Below are 25,065 nucleotides of genomic sequence, written 5' to 3' on the forward strand. Positions count from 1 at the left end.
GCATCTTATGATGTGTTATCACATCAATTAATGAATATGACAATTAAGTGTTTTCATATTCATTAATTGAAGTCACAACACGTCATTGAATGTATGCATAAATGTGTTTTTATATAGTTTAATTTCAATTAACAAACAAAAATACCATCACAGGTTGGAGAAGAAGTCAATGGTAGATGGAGAAGTGAGATTAAACAACAACAAAATTACTTTTCTACCCTCTCAATCTAATTTAAAATAATAGTGTTTTTGTTCAAAGTAAAAATGTGCATGTTGCTAATGCACACCTTCGTAAAAAAGGGTGGGTGTGTTATAACATTATTAGAGTATGTTACTCTCCATTTCTATAAAGATAATAATATTGCAACCCCCTCTTCCTCATGTTAAAAAATATACACAACACTTCTTTTAAAGAATTTTTTTTTTCTTTTTCGAGAGGTCCTTCAAAGATGTTGAATTATATATTTAATTTGATATGAACGTATATTAGTATGTTAGCTTTCTTTTAACTCCGTTAAACAATTTATAATTTTATCAAAATGACTCTCTTTATCCAATTCTTTTATCGGTTTTATTGGCCATCAAAGAAGTTGTAATCCTTTGCTCTTGTCTCCCTAGCTTCGAAGTAGGTCTTTGTATAATCCACCCAGCATTTCAACACTCCAACACAAGCACAACAACAATATCAAAGTGTGCTATCTTTTCAACGCAACTTGTTAAAAATTTTAAAAAATAATATTAACATCAAACGCAACGATGGTTGACAGAAAGAGAAAGATGGAAGATATGACACCTGGGAAAAAATGACAAAAAAAGAAGGTATTTTGGTAAAATAAAAAAAATTAACAAGGATAAACAAAAGTTAAAGGAAAACTAATCATATCAAAATATATAAAGGGTTGTGTATGTTTTGTAACATTAAAAGAAGGGTTGTAAATTGTAATATCTTTATGTTTGAATGGAGATAAAGTAATTTACTCCACATAGTATTGCAGTAAATTTTACATTAGTTTGTTTATTGTGTCCATTGTCCACTAAATACAGTAAAAACAAAATGTTTTCTAGCATCTTAAAAGTTTGTCCTAAACTATTTTTTTAATCCTTGCTCTTTTGCTGTCCCCACAACTCTCAACTCCCCCACTCTATCTTTCCCTATAAATCCCCACAACTCTCAAAGCACAAATATATAGTGACTAGAAAATCATATCATATCATTAGAATAGAAAAGGGGGCCACTATGGGTGGTGGTGATCAGAAAAATGTTTCCATTAATGATAAGAAAAAGAAAAATGGTTCTTTCAAGTCCATTTTCATGCATGCTGATGTTCTTGATTGGTTTTTCATGGCTTTTGGTTTTTTTGGGGCTATTGGTGATGGCATGATGGTCCCTTTCGTGTTGTTTATCACAAGCAAAATTATGAACTCTGTTGGTAGTGCTTCTGGAACATCAAGCAGCAATTTTGTCCATGATGTCAATAAGGTTCTCACTCTCTCCCTCTCTAGCTTAACAAACACAACTTTGATTCTATCTCAACAGTGTGGAAATTCTTCATTCTTAAACTTTGTTGGGGTATTTTTTTATTAAAAGTTGTCGATTTCAAATATAAAAAGTATGTACCAATTTGCAAATTTTAAATTTAGAGACCAATTTACAAATTTGAATAATTATAAGGACCAATTCGCAATTTTTTTGAAAATATGTAGGGACAGATTTGTAATCTTATTAAATTTACATGGATCAAATCACAAAAGTTGATATAATTATAAGAACTAATTTGAAATTTACATTGTATAGAGTAAAAAACGAAGTTCAGATGCTCCAAACACAGAGACTATTTTACATTAAAAAATAATCAAATCTATTAATAAGGTTTCATCTAGTGGTAAAATGATTGACCTTAAATGCAAAAGTCACATGTTTCAGCCTCGCTTGTATCCTTAAAAAAAGGTAAATATAGATGTTTTTGTTAGTGTTTTTTAAATCTTAAGGTCTTCTCTGCTTTGAAATGGGACATCATCCTTCCATCCTAGTTTTTTCTCATTAAAAAAAAAAATTCCATGAACTTATGATCAATTATGCTTACTTACATCTCATAAAAATTAATTCTAACAAAATGAAGAATGAGAAAGGTAGACTATTTTCCGTCCCTATGAGCCTATGACTTTATTCATCTCTTTGTTAAAAGAGGGTCTCCTTCCCTTTATATATATACACACACAAAATCTAACTGTGCTTTTTGCTTCCCACTCCCCCTCTATAAATTTATTCTCTTTTTTGTAGTATAAATTTGTTAAAAAAATAAAAAATATCAATTACCAATAAATTTGAGGGTGTCTTATGGACCTCTGTTAATTACTCTCTTTTATTAAAATTTACCCAAAAAACTGAAGGGTTTGTCGTTAGACCGGGTCCATATTAAAGAGCCTTTAAATTTGATACTTCTATTTTTGTTAAGAGTAACGATAGGTAGACACCCTTAATGTGTACATTCCTTTGTACCATTCTGAAAAAATTTCAGTTAACTAAATATATGATCTGTGTGACCATTTTTTTTAGTTGCATGACCACTATTTTTTCAGAATTTATTTGGTTAACTAAGTGGAAAAATAGTGGTCACGCAACTGAAAAAATGTGGTCACACAAACCATATATTTGGTTAACGAGATTTTCAAAAATGGTGAAAAGGGGTGTACGCACTAAAGGTGTCTACAAATATTTATTTTTTTTCTTAATTCTCGTAATTAAGTTAATGGGAATTTTATTTAGGAACAGAAAGAATAAATAGTAAAATATAATAGTGAACCACTAAATTTTGAAAGTACAAAATTATAAAATAAAAAAAACAGAGAATACAAATTAACTATTAATGGAGTTCCACAAAAGTTAACCACACATTTTACATTAAATAGAATATAGTAGAAATATAAATTAAAGTGGCTATAGTTTGGACATGGGGAAAAGATAACAACCAAGTAGAAACAATGCTCTTATAAAAGCAGTGTTTGTTTGGAGTCATACATTTGCATGACTGATTCGTTATTAACTATTTGATGCAGAATGCAGTTGTTGTGCTATACATGGCCTGTGCTTCTTTTTTTGTATGCTTCCTAGGTGAGTTTTCAATTCTATTATTATTTTGGTTTTCACTTCTCTTTGACAAGTATTAACATCATTGTACCTTTTTTAGAGGGCTATTGTTGGACAAGAACAGGTGAAAGACAAGCTGCAAGAATGAGAGTTAGGTACTTAAAAGCAGTTCTAAGACAAGAAGTATCATACTTTGATTTGCATGTTACAAGCACAACAGATGTCATCACCAGTGTATCTAGTGACAGCCTAGTAATTCAAGATGTTCTTAGTGACAAGGTATGAAAAAAAAAAAAAATTCATTTTACTTTATATCAAATTTGATTTATAGATAGATGAAAATAGAACATGTCATACTAGGTCATACTTTTATTATTAATGTGTGTTTATTTTCGGAAGTATACTTCCGTAGACCAAAAATGTGGGTTTATTTTACGGAAGTATACTTCCGGATGAATATCCTCTTTTTAAGCCTATTTAAAGACCGACTTTACATTGAAGTTCTATAATTATATTTTTGACATTAACAATTAATTAATTTCTTCTAACTTGAAAACTATAGGTTCCAAATTTTTTGGTGAATGCATCTAGGTTCCTTTCAAGCAACATAGTAGCATTTGCATTATTATGGAGATTGGCTATTGTTGGATTCCCTTTTATGGTTCTTCTTGTGATCCCTGGTTACATGTATAAGAGGATTTCGATGAGGTTGGCTAGAAAGATTAGAGAAGAGTACAATCAAGCTGGTACAATAGCGGAACAAGCAATATCTTCTATAAGAACTGTTTATTCTTTTGTAGGGGAAAGCAAAACTCTAGCAGCTTTCTCTAATGCTTTGGAAGGGTCAGTGAAATTAGGTTTGAAACAAGGTTTGGCTAAAGGCTTAGCCATAGGAAGCAATGGTGTTGTCTATGCTATATGGTCTTTAATATTCTACTATGGTAGCATAATGGTCATGTATCATGGTGCTAAAGGCGGTACAGTATTTGTAGTTGGAGTAACATTAGCAATTGGTGGATTGTAAGTATACTAATACCCTTTATCTCATTCCGTTCAATTGATACCGTAAAAAAAGTTGAATTAGCTTAGAGATGGGAAAACATGAAGTCAGTCTCTAAGTGATAGAGACACCATAATTAAAGACTGACTTCAATTTTTCCGTCTAATTTATGTTTCTAATTCAACTTTTTCTAGTAAAGGTTGGTCAAAAGTTTTGTACTTTCTTAAGGTGTAAGAAAGGTTTTAATAAACGATACACGATCAAAATTGTGGTTGTGTCATCGAGATTTTTAAAGTCTCCTTGACCACAATGTGACCATGATTTTTAAAGTCTCCTTGACCACAAGGTTTTTGTTAATTATATACTGTTCCTTATATTATAGGGCTTTTGGAACTTGTTTCTCAAATGTGAGGTACTTCGCAGAAGCAAGTGTGGCAGGAGAAAGAATAATGGAAGTGATAAAAAGAGTTCCAACGATAGATTCTGAAAACATGGAAGGTGAAATTATAGAGAAAGTCTTGGGGGAAGTTGAGTTCAACAATGTTGAATTTGTGTATCCATCAAGACCAGAAAGTGTGATCTTAAATGATTTTTGCTTAAAGGTTCCATCAGGAAAAACAGTGGCATTAGTAGGAGGAAGTGGTTCAGGAAAATCAACGGTTGTATCACTTTTACAAAGATTTTATGATCCAATTGGTGGAGAGATTCTTCTTGATGGAGTTGCTATTCATAAGTTGCAACTTAAGTGGCTTAGGTCACAAATGGGTTTAGTAAGTCAAGAACCTGCTTTGTTTGCAACAAGCATTAAGGAGAATATACTTTTTGGAAGAGAGGATGCTACATATGAAGAAATTGTGGATGCTGCCAAAGCTTCCAATGCTCATAATTTCATATCAATGTTGCCACAAGGATATGATACTCAGGTTAGTGTTAATTACTTTTGTCACATTATGCTATTCAGTATTAACCAAATATAATAGAATTTTCCTAGGATTTGATACTTGGGTTAGTGCTAATTGCTTTTGTCATTAATATGCTATTAACCAAATATGAGTAGTTATGTGGAATTTCCTAGGATATGATACTTAGGTTAGGTTAGTGCTAGCTTGTTTTGTTATTCTCTTTTTTTTTTTTTTTTTTCGTCTGAAGTTCGAACCTTAGAGCTTGCATATACTATGCATTGTCCTGAGATAAGCTTACGGGAACCTTATTTTATTATACTGCTACTATAGCCAAATATTTGAGTAAGTGGGATTTTCATGTTTTAAAATAATGAAATGGGAAAGAAATGATTCTACCTAAATTGATGCGGCCACAATTGTTGTTGCATTGTCGTTTTTAAGACATCTAAAATCTTTATTGCAGTTGCAGACTATAATATAGAACTATAAATGGATAAAGATCTTAGAAGATCAAGTAAGGAAATTAAATATTTGTAAATAAACTTTGCTCAAATAATTTCCATTGGAGTATGATTTTACCTAAAGTAAGGGAATTATAAATGGATATGATTCCACCTAAAGTAAGGAATTTCCATTGATATGATGCTAACAGAATCAATGACAAATATACGATGAATAATTCTCATCTTCAATATGCCACTTCCAAATTATTAGAAAATTAATTCCAAATATAATCAAGTTTCCTTTGAAAAAAAATTCTCTAAATATAAGACTAAAGGAATACATGTTTCCAAATATTTCATTAATTAGCTCAGTTTCCCTAAAAAAAAAAATAATTAACTCAATTGATTGAAACAATGCATAAAATATACAAGATCCGATGTTCAAACCCCAGCCACTATCAAAAAAAATTATTACTAAGTGTCTCCTAAAAAAAAATAGAGCACTGCTAAATGCAGCCAAAAAAATGACCACAAAGTTGTCCCGAATAAATTGCCATCGGTGATATAGTGCTACAATTAAAAAATTAACTTCATGATACATTCGGGAAACGTTTTTTTCGGGAGAAACAACATTCTCCCAAAAAAAAATATTATTACTAAGTGTGTATGTTTAACACATCCACCTCCAAAAAAAGTATTTTACAAGCATCTGTATACAAAATAGATACATTAAATACACTACATACTTTTCTTCATATTTGTAAAAATTATCAAAAGATAAAAATAAAGAAGATAAAGGTAGTAAATAACTAATATATATTTGTAATTTAAACTAGCACATAAAAAAAATTGTGTGCAAAAACATTCAAAATTTGTGCTTTAAGACAAAACCTAAGTGCACCTTCTTACGTATTTTTCATCCTAAGTTTTGTCCTTACAAGTAAGTTATTAGCATAAATCCAGGGCCGAACCATAGCCCGTCGAAGCGGGGCTATGTCACCGGGCCTCAAATTTTTTAGGGCACAAAATAATTTTTTTTTTTTTGTAACTAAGGCGCTAACATAATAGTTATGTACGATGAAAGCGAACAAATTTCAATCCAGTGCTTCAGTGGCACTGCATCTTTTGATTGGGTGCATGGTCATATGTTCGATCCTCACCAAAAAAATATCTTTTTGAAATAAATTTCCTTTACAGTGCCTTATTTAATTTTCTTGGGCCTAACATTTAAATTAGTTTATGTCTCTTTAAAGAAAATTGTTTTTCCGACATCGATAAGTTCACATTGACACAAGTAAAATACCTAAATGCTTCTAGCGGCAGTTAACAACCGTTTACCAAGCCGACAGAAGTTAAATGCGGGTACATCTAGCGGTTGTTAACTGCCGCTGCGTGTCTGACTCATTTTCCAGTTTCTCTCATAACCAAATCATTTCATACCTAAACAAATTCATCTAAAATTTTCATCCAATTACCAAATGATACCTAAACAAATTCATCTAAAATTTTCATCCAATTACCAAATGATACCTAAACAAATTCATCCAATATTTAACACGAACAAGATAAAATTAAAACACAATAAATAATATAAAGAATTTGGGCTCAAATTCGATCAAATGAAGTTTGGACAAAATTGTAAGTTGTGTTTTTAGTGTTTGTGTTTCTGGAAAATGGAAAAGTGGGGGTTCTGTTCTTGTTTATTCGTAGAACTCAACGGTAGTTAACTACCGCTGAGTGCCAGCGGCAGTTAACTGCTGCCGGTTTGCATAACAGTAGTTAATTACCGCGGGAGGCATTTAAGAATTGTATTTGTGTCTTTATGAAGTTTTTTATGTCAAAAAAGTAATTTTCCTATGTAAATACTATAGTTGGGCCTACAAATTTGTTAAGACGGTCTTGCATAAATCAGATAACAAGATATTATATAATGAGGTCAAGATAAACAAGATATTATATAATGAGGTCAAGATAAACACTTAGCATATCAAAAAAGATAACATTATTTTATTTTATCATATTTTTGGTACGCATGTTCTATATTATATTCCATACTTTATTTTGCATAACAAATTAATGGTTAAAATATGTTTGTAATGCAAGATCAAACTCATGAGTGGAATTAGTTTTAACCAATAATCATATGATCATATGAATCAAACTAATTCCACTAAATTAGAAAGGTATGTTGAGTTAAAGCAAACCAATAAAGTATTTTAACCAATTAGTTTGATCATATGATCATATTTTAACCAATTATTGGTTAAAATATTTTAACTCAACCATACTTTATTTTATCATATGATCATATGAATCAAACTAATTCCACTAAATTAGAAAGGTATGTTGAGTTAAAGCAAGATGTTAATTGTATGCTTATTACTACAGGTTGGGGAGAGGGGAATTCAAATGTCTGGGGGACAAAAGCAAAGGATTGCCATTGCAAGAGCCATAGTAAAAATGCCAAAAATTCTATTGCTAGACGAAGCAACAAGTGCTCTCGATTCTGAATCTGAACGAGTTGTCCAAGAAGCTCTAGACAAAGCTGTAGTTGGACGCACCACCATCATCATCGCTCACCGCTTATCCACCATCCAAAATGCAGACATCATTGCAGTTGTTCAAAATGGTAAGATCATGGAAACAGGATCTCACGAAAGCCTCATGCAAAATGACAGTTCCATTTACACATCCCTAGTTCATCTCCAACACACCAAAAATGACCAAGACGGTGATACCCTATCTATCATGAATAAACATCACATTAGTTGTAGATTTTTGAGTCGTTCTAGCTCTTTCAACTCAATGACACATGGTGGTGGTGATGTCGTTAATTATAACAATGTTGTTGAAGATGTTGTTAACGACATTGATCATAATACTAATAAGAAGAAGAAAAAGGTGAAGGTTCCTTCATTTCGAAGATTGTTGGCAATGAATGCTCCAGAATGGAAGCAAGTATGTTTGGGGTGTTTGAGTTCAGTTTTATTCGGTGCGGTTCAACCTATATCCACATTTGCAACGGGGGCAGTTGCATCGGTTTATTTTCTGAATGACCGTGATGAGATGAAGAAGCAGATTAGGATGTATGCTTTTTGTTTTCTAGGGTTGGCTTTGGCCTCTATTGTTTTCAATATGCTTGAACAGTATAGCTTTGCTTACATGGGAGAGTACTTGACTAAGAGGATTAGAGAAAGAATGTTTTCCAAGATACTCACTTTTGAAGTTGGTTGGTTTGATGAGGATCAAAATTCTACGGGTGTTATTTGCTCTAGACTTGCCAAAGAAGCCAACGTGGTATGTTCTTCTCAATTATTATTTTTTTTAAAATTGCATGTTATGGTAAATATGTATATATAATATAAAATCTATGTACTAAGAGTAACATACAAAAAGAATTTTCCATAAACCGTCAATGCATCTATAGATTGAATCTTGAGAAAATGGTCCAAAGGGGAACCTTTACCATTTTTAATAAAAAAATATTTTTTTATATTAATAAATAATTGAGAATTAATGTGATTATTTTATTATGTTTGTTTGTTTAATTTTGATTAAAATTTTTAATTTTTAAAATATTAATGAAAATTATTGATATATTGATTTATAAACAAAATATTGTCAAGACATATAACAATTATATATGAACTCAACATATTTTAGTCTGCCTACATATTAAGTAAAGATAAAACAATGATATTTTATTTTATTTTTTTGACTTTTATAAAATAATGATCTTTTATTGTTTATTCTCAATTATTTTTTATTCTCACTTAGAAAATGTGATTATTTTATTTTGCACATTTTCTTCCTATTATACCATCATTTTAATCCACCAATAAATTCCTATTTTTTTGCACACACTTTATCTTTCCAATAAATTTAATATGTTATCTATCTCTCATAACAAACTATTGTCAATTATTATCTTTTTCTTCAACAAATTTTTATTTTTTGCGCGCTCTCTCTTATAACAAACAATTGTCAATTTTCTAAATATTGTGCAAATCTTTTTAATTATTTTAAGTCAATATAAAAATTATATTGATGAAACTTCTTCTTCTTCATTGTCATCCTGTTCCTGTTCTTGTATCTTGTCAAATGAGTCTTCAACTATTTCTCCTTCTTCACCTCTCATCAGAAATTCCAACGAATCTTCCACTTTTTCTTCCTTTTGAACATTCATGGAGTCTTGCATTTCTCAAATCTGATCTTTTACTTCGCACTTGAAATTTTTAACAATTGTTACTCATCTTATTTATAGAATTTAATTTAACTCTCCTTGGAACCATTGTTTGTAACGATACAAAATTTTGTTTAAATATGAAGATAACGATTGCGAGAAACAAACTTTGTTAAAAAAAAAAAAATTTAGTTTTCCAAATAGATATCATTAATTAGTTTTATTGAAAAAAATAAGAATAATTGACAAAGGGTATAATTGACAAATCATACCCTTAAAATTCCAAAAAGACAGTTAAATAAGAACAAAAAAATTCACCCTAGAAAGACACCTAAAAAGGAACGGAGGGAGTAATTAGTAACATCACAACATAAATGTATAAATGACATGTTATGTAAAAGAAACTTTGTTATGATTGCGATAAAAGAATATCTTTAAAAACTACATTTTTCGTAAATTCTCCATCTTTTCCTTCTATTTTTCCTTCTTTAATTAGAACTTTTGTTGAATTTTGAGAAACTCCTCTTGATAAATACATATAATTGACCATGGCTGAAAGTCCAATCTTTTTTTCCTTCTATTTTTCAGAGGATTTAAAGTCCAATCTTTAACATTATTTTTGGCTCACGTTTGTTACTAATCTTTTTTTTAGATAATTTAAAGTCCAATCTTTAACATTATTTTTTATTCACGTTTCTTACTAATCTTTTTTTTTTAGAGGATTTATAGTCCAATCTTTTTTTTTTAAGGATTTATAGTCCAATCTTTAACAATATTTTTTGCCCACGTTTATTACTAATATTTTTTTAGAGGATTTAAAGTCTAATCTTTAACAATATTTTTTGCTCACGTTTGTTACCAATTTTTTTTAGAGGATTTAAAGTCCAATATTTAACATTATTTTTTGCTCACGTTTGTTATTAATCTTTTTTTTTTAGGATTTAAAGTCCAAACTTTACCATTATTGTTTGCTCACGTTTGTTACAATTGATCAAAGGTTAAGGAAGAGTAACTTATATTAATAAAATAATATAGAAATACTGTTTTTTGTGGAAGGGATATGAAAATACTTGGCAATCTTTGTCGATTGTATTGAGGGGAACAACACAGATACAACATAAAAGCGGTTGAAAAAAAAGTAACATGAAATTTTGTTTTGTGTTAGTTTTTTGAGTTTGATCTTTGGATAACAGAGGTAAAAGAGGGTTAACGGGGACGATTAGTGACATGAATTACTAATCCACGTGTTATTTTATAATTGACTATTTGTATTTAAAATTAAGGGTATTTTTGGAAAGAAAAGTTCAACCCAAAAGTATGCTGAAAATGATAGTTTTCTTTATATATAGTATAGATATAGATGAATAGTGTGTTTAGTGCATTATAAATGTTCAAACAAACATGAAGCCTTATGAATGGTCTACATGTCCTGAAATTTTGTCTAAATGGCTAAATGTTTTTCTAAATTATGTTAAGAAATTGCTGAGTAATTATGTTTTTTAGTTATTTACTTGCTGATTTACTTTCAATCAAATATTTTATCTTTTGAGTCACTAATTGTTGTTCATTTTGAGCCATATGTAAGTTGTAATTATATGTATAATGTATTATATGTATTATATATATTTTGATTCTTACTCAATTCTCGGTATAATATAATTTATTTTTGTAACTTTTGTTTTTCAAATTAATAATACAGGTAAGATCTGTGGTGGGTGATAGTTTGTCACTAGTGGTACAAACTATATCAGCAATGGTAGTAACATGTACAATGGGTCTAATTATTACATGGAGACTATCCATTGTTATGATATCAGTTCAACCAATTACCATTTTTTGTTACTACACAAGACGTGTTCTTCTTAATAACATGTCAAGTAAAGCCATTAAGGCTCAAGATGACAGTAGCAAAATAGCTGCTGAAGCTGTTTCAAATCTAAGAATCATCACATCTTTTTCATCACAAAATAGAATCCTCAAAATGCTTGAAAAAGCCCAACAAGGCCCACGTCATGAAAGTATCAGACAATCTTGGTATGCGGGTATTGGACTTGCATGTTCACAAAGCCTCATTTTTTGTACTAGAGCCTTAAACTTTTGGTATGGTGGAAAACTTGTCTCACAAGGATATATAACAAAAAATCAATTTTTTGAGACAATTATGATTTGGATAAGCATTGGAAAAGTTATTGCAGATGCTGCGAGTAGCATGACTAATGATCTTGCTAAAGGTTCTGATGCCGTCAGATCAGTTTTTGCAATTCTTGATAGGTATACGAAAATTAAGTCGGACGACTTAGAAGGTTTCAGAGCTGAAAAGTTGATAGGAAAAATTGTATTTCATGACGTACATTTTTCATATCCGGCTAGGCCTAATGTGATGGTCTTTCAAGGGTTCTCTATTGAAATTGACGCCGGAAAATCAACGGCTTTGGTTGGGGAAAGTGGTTCTGGAAAATCGACAATCATAGGACTAATTGAGAGATTCTATGATCCACTTAAAGGGATAGTGACAGTTGATGGTAGAGACATAAAAACTTATAATCTACGATCATTAAGGAAACATATTGCACTTGTGAGTCAAGAACCAACATTGTTTGGTGGTACCATAAGAGAAAATATTGTATATGGAGCATATGATGATAAAGTTGATGAGAGTGAGATTATAGAGGCATCAAAGGCTGCAAATGCTCACGATTTCATATCAAGCTTAAAAGATGGTTATGATACACTGTGTGGTGATAGAGGAGTTCAACTTAGTGGTGGTCAAAAACAAAGAATTGCAATAGCTAGAGCTATATTGAAGAATCCAGAGGTGTTGCTTTTGGATGAAGCAACAAGTGCACTTGATAGTCAATCAGAGAAATTAGTCCAAGATGCTTTAGAAAAGGTCATGGTTGGAAGGACAAGCGTGGTTGTAGCACATAGGTTGAGTACTATTCAAAACTGTGATTTGATTGCTGTTTTGGATAAGGGAATTGTTGTTGAGAAAGGAACACATTCATCTTTGTTGTCTAAAGGGCCAAGTGGAGCATATTACTCTTTGGTAAGTCTACAAAGAAGACCAAACAATATAATTGCTGATTCTTGCCATGAAATTAACTAAATAAACATGATCAAGTTTCCATGTTTAAAGGTAGAAGCTATGAAGAAGAATTGATGATGGAGTTGTTGTGGTAATATGTGAAATTAAAAGAAAAATGAGAAGAGGGGTAGGGAAATCGTTTGTTCCTTAGATTCCAAAAAAAAAAATCATGCATACAATCATCAAAATTGGTTGTCTCTAAGTCTAACATAGCACAATTCCTATGTTGATCATTATATGCTTATATTGTTATATAATTACATTTTGCTTGACTATGTAATCTTTGTTGGTCTCTATGTCCTATGATTAAATGGAGTTAGGGAGAGGACACTTATTTGTAAAGATGTCCTGTTACTCAAAAATTGACATTAATTTATTTGTAAAGACCGCTGTTCATCAAATGTACCTATATATATATATATATATATATATATATATATATATATATATATATATATATATATATATATATATATATATAAAGAAAACTACCCCTTTCAACACTTTTTAATTGGATTTTTCTTTCCAAAAATACCCTCAATTTCCAATACAAATAACATATATAACAAATAGATAATAATAAATTTAAATATTAAAACAAATGTAACAAACATGATATGAATATTTTTTTTTATTTTTTTTTCCATTATCATATAAAAAGTGTAACAAACTAGATGAATATATTTATACTTACTTTTTCATCATTCTAATTATACCCTTAAACAACTTTTCTATAATAAAATTGTTTTTGGTGTCATTAAAAAAAGAATTTAGATTATATTTTTTTTGTTATATTGTATTATTGTCAGTATCGTTGAAATAAATAATCATGGTTAGTTTGATTTTTTTATAACGTGAAAGCAACAAACATTTATATTTTTTTTACTTTTAATGAAAATCAAAAAAATTTTAAAAAAAACTGCCGTTCATAATTTTCAAATGTTAACGCAATAAAAAAATCGAAAAGACGGACACGTTCGCCAGCGATAATAAAAAAAAAATTGTTCGATATTATTTTTTTCAAATGCTTATTCTTTTAGAAATTAAAATATATGTGAAAATGAAGAACATGGTATGCCACTGTGCACATGTTTACCAATTACCATATGAATTCCAAATACACTCATACACGTCTTTATAATTAGCAACTCCACGTGTCAATGGGAATCACTTAATTCTAAGAGAAACAATTGTTTGATCACGATATTAAATAGATATTGAATATGGGACGCTATAATAATTTTTCTCTGAATTTGATGTTAAAGTTTGGTTTCATAAGATGATAAAGAGTATTTCTGCTATTTTGTTTATTACAGGAGTATCGTATGCTTGGTGTTGAAGAAACAATACTATTTTTAAGGATCAATATTGGTGTATCTAAGATGTGGTGCGAAAGACATTTTTGTTACATGATGAATGCATTTTTTACTATCCCAATATTGATTTGGACCCACATTCATCATGCCTCTTAGCTCATTAGATCCCCCTCCGGAAGGTACTCTTAAACTCAATATTGATGGTAGTTTTTTTAGAGATTTGGGTTGTTTAGGTGTTGGTGGTGTTGTCCACAACCACAATGGAGACTGGATAGCTAGTTTTTCTCACTATGAAGTTGGAGGTGATGCGTTATTAGCTGAGTTACGTGTTATCCAAATAGGTGTTGATTTTTGTAGTCTAAGGGTCTGTTTGGGAAACTAAAAAAAAGAGCTTTTAGCTTTTAGCTTATAGCTTATAAGCTCGTTTGACAAAAAAAGCTCTGTTTGGTAACACTTTTTCACCATGAGCTTATAGCTTATTTCACGAGCTTATAAGCTATTTTTCAGAAGCTATTCCAAGTAGCGTTTGAGCTTATAGCTTATAGCTTATCACTTTTTCTTCCAATTTTACCCTTATTATTTCATTTAAATTGTATTTTTATCCATTATAATTTTTATAATAAGCTACGTAATAAAGACTACTATCCCTTTATTCCAATTTTTGTATATATATCAGCTGGCCTTTTTTTTTTTTTTTTAAAAATATATACCTTCGTTTTTTTTTTTACGAAACAAAATACTATTATTCTATTAGTGTTACTTTTTATTTTTATTTTTTTGAGGTAAGTGTTATTTTCTTTATTCTCTATTATTAGTATTACTCTATTAGTGCTACCTTTTTTTTTGTTTTTGAGGTAAATGTTATTTTCTTTATAAAGTAGAAACACTTAAATGATAATAAATATAAGATAAAATTTTAGTGAATAAAATTTAATTTAATTTATAATACATAGGATATATTAAATTAATAAATTTAAAGTATTTTTTTAAAGAAAAATTAATTTACAAAATTACAAATACTTAAATTAATGATATAATTTTTATTATGAATTAAGAATACTCTTTATGTCTTTTTACATTTATCAGCTAGTTGAACCGCTATTTTTACCAAACACTTCAGTTAGCTTATCAGCTAAAAGCTACCAGCTAGCTTATAAGCTAAAAGCTATCAGCTAGCTTATCAGCTATCCGCTATTTTTACCAAACAGAGCCTAAAAGGCTATGTGAACATTATTTGTGAGAATGATTGTTTGGAAGCAGTTGACTTGATTATTGATGGTCGTGATCATACCTTGCACACATATGCTACTGACATGACATCCTTCATATTAGAGATGTTTTACATGAAAATGGTAATACAACATTAATGCATGTTCATAGGGAACAAAATATGTATGTATATTTTATGGCTAAGGAAGGATCACGTGCAATGTGCTCTGCTCACTGGAATTGTCCTCCGTCTGATATGAAATCTCTCTTTCTGAGAGATAAGCTTGGAACTTAGTTTTTCCTCTCCCTCTTTTTTATTTTCTTTTTGCCTCGTTACTTTGTAACACTACCAAAAACAAATATTTCAACATTGACAAGTATAAAAATGTTAAAAAAGAATTAAATGATATATATTTTTTTTTAAAAAAATACTCATTCTAGTCCCATATATAAAAATGTTAAAAAAGAATTAAATATTAAGAATCAATGATTCATTATTTGAAAAATATGCGAAATTAAAGTACTCCCTTTGGTCTTATACATAAGAAGAAGAAAAATTAATTTTTTTTTCGCCATATTTATAAAAAATTGTCACAACTTTTAAGGTATAATTATTGTTTTAAGAGACTTTTTTACCCCTTAATGATGTATTTAATACTTCACAAATTTTAATGATGGTTTATTTTTAAAGATATTCAAAAAGTTGGATTAATTAATGACTGCATTAGTTTTGATGTTTTTTTATTTTTCTTCTTATAATAAGTATCCGAGGGAGTATTTATCCTAAGAGCACAAGTTAAAGAGCTCAAAATGGAAATAAAAAATCAATTTTATATTAAAAGTATAACTTTTGCAATTTTTAAGACATTAAATGCCTAAATTCCAAAAAAAATCTTCTACATTTGAATTTTATTGGAATTATGACTACATAAATATATTTCCGGTAAAGCCAACTCATGTGTACACTTTTTTTTAAACTATTTTTAATGTCACCACTATGTCTCTTTACCTAAAACGGACAACATTGAATAAGAAAAAGACCATATTTAAAGTTGGTATTGGAACAAAGCACAAATATAAAGTACAGTGATTATTAGAAAAATTTAGTGTATTATGCTGTTTTTCCATTTAACGTCAGAAAAGACAAGGGTACTTGTTTATGGGGTGTGATGGCAAGCAATTATGGGTGGTGGTGGGGCATGGTGTTTAAAATCTTTTACTTTAATTAATGTAATTATTATTGTTTCAAATTTATTTTTCTATTGATAATAAAGCCAATCGATTTACTTGACAAAAAAATTTTAAAAAAATATCAATCGACTTAACTTTGGATAAAATTGTATTAATTTGAATGTTGAAAATAATAGAACATGAAACCTTTTTCTTACATAAAAAAATATTATATTTTAAAAGTTTAAAGTGATTGATTATCTCGACGGCTTTACCCTACTCCAGCTTGATATAGAAAGTCTTCCTCCATGTAAATTTATTGAGATCCTAAAAATGTAAGAATTTATATTTGACCAAGCAAGACTTTCAAACATGTAAAACATTGAGGTCTATGGGACCAAACTCATATTAACTTATTCTTTCAAAAAAAAAAAAAACTTATTAACTTATGGGTGTCGTTAACGAGTACTCTTTATGCATTTTAAATTAGAAAAAGTCAAATATATAGTTTAACTTTTAAAGTATTGCATACACAAATTTTCATAAAATTATTTAAGACCCTTAAAGAGTGTCTAGTGTCACAGGGACACTCGTTAACATTTTTCTTTAACTTATTACTCACTCCATCCCTATATGTAAGCAAGTGATATCAATAATTAATTAACGTGCACAACTTTCGATCGTCATCAATGATTCATTATTTGAAAGATATGCGAAATTAAAGTATTTGTTTTTAGACATTTTTTGCTTTCTTCACACAGTTGGAAAATCCTAGGCCGTCCGATTTAGGTTGGATGATCCAAAAAAACGCAGATTCTAATTGTTATTTTATAATTTCAAATACTGCAGTAAATATGAATCGGATGACATACAAAATGCATGAATGTCCTCGTAAGCTTAACTCAGTTGATATGAACAATGCATAATATATACAAGATTCGGGGTTCGAACCCCGACCACCACCAAATACAAAATGCATGTAACGCATGGAAGCCTTATACAAAATATGTTACTCCATATATATAGAAAATAGAATGATTCATAAAAAAGAAAGATTCATAACTTGGCCAAAGATACACATCACTTAATAATATACCAATCACTCTCCACTCAAATTATTTTTCTTTCTGTTTTTTATGTCTCCACCACCACTCCCCACTCTCTCTTTTCCTATATATCCCACAAAAACGTTGCAACATTGAATAACAAACACAAATATATATTTAGTAACGTTGTCACTTAGAAAATCTTACTCTATTTGGGTTTTATTTATTAGAAAAAAGGTACTTCAAATGGGTGGTGGTGAGCAGAAAAATGTTTCTATTAATGTTAAGAAAAAGAAAAATGGTTCTTTTAAGTCCATTTTCATGCATGCTGATGTTCTAGACTGGTTTTTAATGGTTTTTGGTTCATTTGGGGCTATTGGTGATGGCATAATGATCCCTATGGTGTTGCTAATCACAAGCAAAATTATGAACTCTATTGGTGGTTTTTCTAGCCAAACAAGTAGCAATTTTCTACATAACATCAATAAGGTTATCACTTTTTCTCTAGGTTTTTTTTTTTTTTTTTTTACGATACAACTTCTTTTTCTCTAGCTTTAATTTAAGTGTAAAAAATCAAGTATTTTTAAAATTAATCTAATTATTGTAACACATCCTTAATATGGTACATCTGCCTAAACATTACATTTCCTTCTATTGATATTAGAGTCTCCTTGATATATCCACGAAGGTTGAAGAAAAATATTTAGGTATAGATATGACTCATTAACAAAATTAATTACATGTCAAAAATATTTTTATTTCCCTTATTAACGGGTTAGTCACACCTTCTCAATGTGCTCTATCAACATATTTCTACTTTTTGCTTGATTTGGTTAGGTGTCATTTGTGAGTGAAAAAAATTCTAGAATTTTTCAATCCATCACTCTATAACTACCTAAACTATATAGCTAGGTGAAGTATATTAAAGCAAGGTAACTCGCATTTCAGAAAATTTATCTTCTTCTCTATGAAAACACTGGAACTCATTCAATCATTAAGTTCCCTTGTATTAGAGTACAAAATCTCTAGGTTAATCCATAAAAAATCATTTAAATTAATTTAGTTATTGATTGAGAGTATCGATCAGTCATTGGATTAATTCAATTTCTTAGGTTTTACATAAGAGATGTGAGAAAATGTAGATGATACATCTACTTAACAATTTGCTCTTATCAGAGTAGTGTTGGCTAGTAATATTCAAACCTTTTAACTATTTTTAAATGCTAATATTTGAATATGTTCTAGCAAAGTACCTTCAACTCTCCGACTAATTGATTCGTTTCCAGCTCGCTTTGGCTCGCTTAGCGAACATGCATGCATGTTTTCCTTTCAACTCTTTGACTTGACTTGCTTTGGCTTGCTCTCAGCTCACTTAGTGAACTGACTAGAATTCTTGATGTTCCATCATCCTATGATCATTCAACCTATAAATACAATTAAAATAGGTAACCAAATTAGCTAATATTTACAATGAACTGGGGTATTTTCATTTGATTTCTTGCAAAACAAGTAAATAAGTGCCTTGTGTGTGTGTGTGTGAATTTAAGTAAAATTGCCACTTATCAAGACTAATTCTACGATGCAAACATGTGTGACATTTTAATTATATAAATTTGATAAAAGTTTATTCAAGACTTCCCTTCACATATGTAGAGACGCCATAAAATAACAATAGTATTTGGGTTTGACTTTATCAACTTTATGATGCAGAATGCTGTTATTGTGTTATATTTGGCGTGTGCCTCTTTTTTTCTTTGCTTCCTAGGTGAGCTTTCAATTTTATTACTACTTTGTTTTTCACTTCTCTTTAATATATGTATATGATACACAAGTATTAACATTGTACCTTTTTCAGAGGGTTATTGTTGGACAAGAACAGGTGAGAGACAAGCTGCAAGAATGAGAGTTAGGTACTTAAAAGCAGTTCTAAGACAAGAAGTAGCATACTTTGATTTGCACGGTACAAGCATATCAGAAGTCATCACCAATGTCTCTAGTGACAGCCTAATAATTCAAGATGTCCTTAGTGAAAAGGTCTTAAAAAATATCATTCTACTTTATGCTATGTAGCACCGACACTACAGATCGAAGACATATGTCAGTGTTTGACATGATCGGTCATACACCAACACGATACTGACAATTGTGGTTACATACATACAATCACTTCTATTTCTCAAATTACTACATGTGTCAGTGTCAAGTATTGCGTCGGCGTTTCATTGTATGTGTGACATTAATTGTTTGTTAATTTATTCTAACTTGAAAACTATACAGGTTCCAAATTTTTTGAAGCATGTATCTAAGTTCATTGGGAACTACATAGTGGCATTTGCATTGTTATGGAGATTGGCCATTGTTGGGTTCCCTTTTGTGGTTCTAATTGTGACTCCTGGCTTCATATATAAGAGGATTATGATTAGGTTGGCTAGAAATATCAGAGAAGAGTACAATCAAGCTGGTACAATAGCAGAACAAGCGATATCTTCAATTAGAACTGTTTATTCCTTTGCAGGGGAAAATAAGACTATATCTGCTTTCTCTGATTCACTTCAAGGATCAGTGAAGTTGGGATTGAAACAAGGCTTGGTTAAAGGCTTAGCTATAGGAAGCAATGCTATTGTGTATATTCAATGGTGTTTTATGTCATATTATGGTAGTAGAATGGTCATGTATCATGGTGCTAAAGGTGGTACTGTATTTGCAGTTGTACAATTGATGACATTTGGTGGAAAGTAAGTATACCTTTTTATCTCCTATCTCATTCCATTTATTTCATTCATAGTATTTAAAAAAATTGCATCAGCGACGGAAAATTAGAGACGGAAAAAACATGAAGTCAGTCTATAACTGCAGACTGGATTCAACTTTTCTATCTCTGGTTTATGTTGGTAATTCAACTTTTTGTATAATTATATACATGTGACAGGGCTGTAGGAGTTAGTTTATCAAATGTGAAGTACTTCTCAGAAGCAAGTGTTGCAGGAGAAAGAATAATGGAAATGATAAAAAGAGTTCCAAAAATAGATTCTGAAAATATGGAAGGTGAAATTCTAGAGAAAGTCTTGGGGGAAGTTGAATTCAACCATGTTGAATTTGTGTATCCATCAAGACCAGAAAGTGTGATCTTAAATGATTTTTGCTTGAAGGTTCCATCAGGAAAAACAGTGGCATTAGTAGGAGAAAGTGGTTCAGGAAAATCAACAGTTGTATCACTTTTGCAAAGATTTTATGATCCAATTGGTGGAGAGATTCTTCTTGATGGAGTTGCTATTCATAAGTTGCAACTTAAGTGGCTTAGGTCACAAATGGGTTTAGTAAGTCAAGAACCTGCTTTGTTTGCAACAAGCATTAAGGAGAATATACTTTTTGGAAGAGAGGATGCTACATATGAAGATGTTGTGGATGCTGCTAAAGCTTCCAATGCTCATAATTTCATTTCATTGTTGCCACAAGGATATGATACTCAGGTTAGTGCTAGCTTCTTTTGATATTATGCTAAGTTTTTTTTTTTTGACAAGGATATTATGCTAAGTTATATAATTGTTTTGAAGATTATATTAAGATGGTAATTGTATATTTACTACTATAGGTTGGGGAGAGGGGAGTACAAATGTCAGGGGGACAAAAGCAAAGGATTTCCATTGCAAGAGCCATAATCAAAAATCCAAGAATTCTATTGCTAGACGAAGCAACAAGTGCACTAGATTTTGAATCCGAACGAGTTGTCCAAGAAGCTTTTGAGAAAGCCACAGTTGAACGCACCACCATTATCATCGCTCACCGCTTATCCACCATCAGAACTGCAGATATCATTGCAATCGTTCAAAATGGTAAGATCGTGGAAACAGGATCTCACGAAAGCCTTATGCAAAATGACAGCTCTCTTTACACCTCCCTCGTTCGTCTTCAACAAACTAGAAATGACCAAAGTGACCACACTCCACCTATCATGAATAGAGATCACATCCAAAACACGTGTAGTGATACACTCGTGAGTCGTTCTAGCTCTTTCAACTTAATGACACATGGTAGTGGTGATGTCGTTAACTGTAACAATGTTGTTGTACTTGATGATGAAAATGATGATAGTAGTAATAATAATAAAAATATAAAGAGCAAAAAGAAGGTAAAGGTTCCTTCATTTCGAAGATTGTTAGCAATGAATGTGCCAGAATGGAAGCAAGCGTGTTTGGGATTTTTGAATGCGGTTTTATCTGGTGCGGTTGAACCGATGTTTTCATTTGCAATGGGGTCAACTATTTCTGTTTATTTTCTTAACAACCATGATGAGATCAAGAAGCAGATTAGGATTTATATGCTTTGTTTTCTAGGGTTAGCCTTATCCTCAATGGTTTTTAATGTGCTTCAGCATTATTGTTTTGCATACATGGGAGAGTACTTAACTAAGAGGGTTAGAGAAAGAGTGTTTTCCAAGATACTCACTTTTGAAGTTGGTTGGTTTGATGAAGATCAAAATTCTACAGGTGCTATTTGTTCTAGACTTGACAAAGAAACCAATGTGGTATGTTCTCTTAAATTTTTGTTTTAATTTGCATGTTATTTTAGAGGTAAATAATGAATTATATATTAATATCCTTCTGTATTTTCCAATCTTGTCATCCTATACAGGCAAGGACTTTGGTGGGTGATAGTTTAGGAACAGTGGTACAAACCATATCAGCAGTGGTAACAACATTCATAATGGGACTAATCATTACATGGAGACTATCAATTGTTATGATAGCAGTTCAACCAATTCACATGGTTTGTTTCTACACAAGGAGTTCCCTTCTTAAGAGAATGTCAAGAAAAGCAATTGAAGCCCAAGATAAAAGTAGCAAAATAGCAGTTGAAGCTGTTTCGAATATTAGAACCATAACTGCTTTTTCATCTCAAGATAGAATTCTAAAAATTCTTGAAAAAGCCCAACAAGGCCCAAGTCATGAAAACATTAGACAATCTTGGTTTGCTGGTATTGGGCTTGCATGTGCACAAAGTCTCCATTCTTGTATTAGGGCATTCCACTTTTGGTACGGTGGAAAACTTGTGTCTCAAGGATATATAACAACTAAGGCATTATTTGAGACTATTATGATTTGGTTAAGTATTGGAAGAGTTATTGTTTATGTTGTAAACAACATGACTAATGACCTTGCTAAAGGCTTTGATGTTGTTGGGTCAGTGTTCGCAATTCTTGATAGGTATACAAAAATTGAGCCGGAAAATTTGGAAGGTTACAAAGTAGAAAAGTTGATAGGAAAAATTGAATTTCATGATGTACATTTTGCATATCCGTCTAGGCCTAATGCAATCATCTTTCAAGGGTTCTCGATTAAAATTAATGTCGGTAAATCAACGGCTTTGGTCGGGGAAAGTGGTTCTGGAAAATCGACAATCATAGGACTAATTGAGAGATTTTATGATCCAATAAAAGGGATAGTGACGATTGATGGTAGTGATATAAAGTCTTATAATCTAAGGTCATTAAGGAAGCATATTTCACTTGTGAGTCAAGAGCCAACATTGTTTGGTGGTACCATAAGGGAGAATATTGCATATGGAGCATATGATAAGGTTGATGAGAGTGAGATTATAGATGCAGCTAAGGCTGCAAATGCTCATGATTTTATATCAAGCTTAAAATATGGTTATGAGACATTGTGTGGTGATAGAGGAGTTCAACTTTCTGGTGGTCAAAAGCAAAGGATTGCAATAGCTAGAGCTATATTGAAGAATCCAAAGGTGTTGCTTTTGGATGAAGCAACAAGTGCACTTGATAGTCAATCAGAGAAGTTAGTGCAAGATGCTTTAGAAAGGGTTATGATTGGAAGAACAAGTGTGGTTGTGGCTCATAGGTTGAGTACTATACAAAATTGTGATATGATTGTTGTTTTGGATAAGGGTAGTGTTATTGAGAAAGGAACACATTCATCTTTGTTGTCTAAAGGACCAAGTGGAGCTTATTACTCTATGGTAAGTCTACAAAGAAGACCACCCAATACAATTGCTGACACTACACACTGTACACAGGAAATCAATTAAATAACTAAGATCAGGTTCCTTGTTTAAAAGTTTACAAATAAGAATTGGTGATGGAGGAGTTGTTTAACGTGGAAATTGATTGTCTCATAGCTTCCAAATTCTTTCATATTTAGAATCATCGAACTTGTTTGTTTTTTAAACATTCTACAATTCCTATATATGTTAAATATTATGTACTTTATACTGTAATATAGTTACACTATTTTTTGGAATATGTTGTATAGTCTTTGGTCTCTATATCTTAAGATTAAAATATTGGCTCCCACCTTGAAAATAAAGGGAGTTTGGGAAATCACACTTAGTTGAAGATAAATCTTGTTCTACCTCAACCTATCTGAATTGGTCTGGTGGTGTTAGCATAAGGTAAAATTGACAGCGAAAAAATTATAGGATATAAACTCAAATGCTTAAAAAAAATTGTTATAAGTTACTCCTGTCTTAAATTGTAGTTCGTTTTGGTCATTTCATACGTATTAAGAAATGTATGGAAAAGATAAATTAAAAATTGAAGGAAGAGAATGTAATAAATAGTTAATGGTGTAGAAAAAAGTAACATTAATGTTTCATTGATATTGTAAAACGACTTATAATTTATGATAAAAAGAATTTCTTTCTTAAATCGACTTATAATTTAGGATGGAAAGAACAGTAACAAAACATGATAAGTCTTTGAAATCATACATATCTATTATGATTATATGATCTTATAAATCACCTGTCACAAACTCGAAAATTGGTCTTATGTGAAATCATTCATGGTATGTTTTCCCCCACTAACTTATTGTGTATGAATTAAGTGACATATCCTATCTTATGTTACTAATGGAATTTTTTTTTATAACATAATTTTATAATAGTGTTTGAATTTATAGCTTATCAAATTTCTTTTTCAATTTACAATTGTTATCATAATTAAAACAAATAAATATTAATTGAAAACATATTATTTTTTTAAGAAACAAAAATAGTATATATATAATCACACAGACAGAGACACCTTTTTGGCACAAGGCGTATTAGAGAGGGCTCTCAAAGAAATAAAGTATCTGTTAAAAAATTACAAACCAAGCAGTCAGCCGATACCCAAACAAGTCAAAGGGTTCGACCACCACTATTGATAATCATGAACAAAAATGACATTATTAGCCCTTAACCACCAATAGGAATGAAATTTAATTTTCTCCACGAGATCCATAGTGGAGCTATGGGAATTATTAAACAATATGTTATTACGATCATTCCACACCAACCAAATAGAACAAAGAAGTCAAAGTAACTGTAAAGAAGATCGACGCTCCCTTGAACCACCTAAGTAACTCAAAAACTGGACAAAATGAGCCTGAATACTTTGATGATCAACACTTGAAACACCAATCCAATTTCGAACCTGCTGCCAATGAGAACTCGACACATCACAATGAAGAAACAAATGCTGCACAGTTTTCACTTGATCACAACCTGCCAAGCAAAAGGAGTTTGCGCTTGAAATGATGTAGCGTCTAAGGAGGTTGTTTTTTGTTGGCAATCTGTCACGAAGTAACCGCCAAGCGAAAATGGACACCTTCAATGGCACTTGAG

The 25,065-nt window shown here is 30.8% G+C and overlaps 2 protein-coding genes across 2 annotated transcripts; both read left to right on the forward strand.

The window, feature by feature from the left end:
* Positions 1-1,177: 1,177 nt before the first annotated feature.
* LOC11425328 (ABC transporter B family member 15) lies at positions 1,178-13,043 on the forward strand. The gene is made up of 7 exons (XM_003618329.4): positions 1,178-1,480; positions 3,058-3,112; positions 3,189-3,367; positions 3,651-4,108; positions 4,471-5,011; positions 7,822-8,730; positions 11,316-13,043. The coding sequence occupies exons 1-7, from the start codon at positions 1,238-1,240 to the stop codon at positions 12,720-12,722; spliced, it is 3,792 nt and encodes a 1,263-aa protein (XP_003618377.1). The 5' UTR covers positions 1,178-1,237; the 3' UTR covers positions 12,723-13,043.
* Positions 13,044-17,623: 4,580 nt separating this feature from the next.
* Positions 17,624-23,668, forward strand: LOC11424101 (ABC transporter B family member 15). Its single transcript, XM_024785829.2, has 7 exons — positions 17,624-17,931; positions 19,153-19,207; positions 19,298-19,476; positions 19,720-20,177; positions 20,372-20,912; positions 21,035-21,967; positions 22,075-23,668. Exons 1-7 carry the CDS (start codon positions 17,689-17,691, stop codon positions 23,485-23,487), a joined length of 3,822 nt encoding a protein of 1,273 aa, XP_024641597.1. The 5' UTR covers positions 17,624-17,688; the 3' UTR covers positions 23,488-23,668.
* Positions 23,669-25,065: the final 1,397 nt, after the last annotated feature.

The sequence above is a fragment of the Medicago truncatula genome, chromosome 6 (genome assembly GCF_003473485.1).
Source record: "Medicago truncatula cultivar Jemalong A17 chromosome 6, MtrunA17r5.0-ANR, whole genome shotgun sequence".
Classification (NCBI taxonomy): Eukaryota; Viridiplantae; Streptophyta; class Magnoliopsida; order Fabales; family Fabaceae; genus Medicago; species Medicago truncatula.

Coding starts and splice junctions, on each gene's coding strand:
- LOC11424101 (XM_024785829.2), top strand. CDS start 17,689: ATGGGTGGTGGTGAGCAGAAAAATGTTTCTATTAATGTTAAGAAAAAG. Junction 20,913..21,034: donor CACAAGGATATGATACTCAG/GTTAGTGCTAGC, acceptor TTACTACTATAG/GTTGGGGAGAGGGGAGTACA. Junction 21,968..22,074: donor TTGACAAAGAAACCAATGTG/GTATGTTCTCTT, acceptor CATCCTATACAG/GCAAGGACTTTGGTGGGTGA.
- LOC11425328 (XM_003618329.4), top strand. CDS start 1,238: ATGGGTGGTGGTGATCAGAAAAATGTTTCCATTAATGATAAGAAAAAG. Junction 1,481..3,057: donor TTGTCCATGATGTCAATAAG/GTTCTCACTCTC, acceptor TATTTGATGCAG/AATGCAGTTGTTGTGCTATA. Junction 8,731..11,315: donor TTGCCAAAGAAGCCAACGTG/GTATGTTCTTCT, acceptor TTAATAATACAG/GTAAGATCTGTGGTGGGTGA.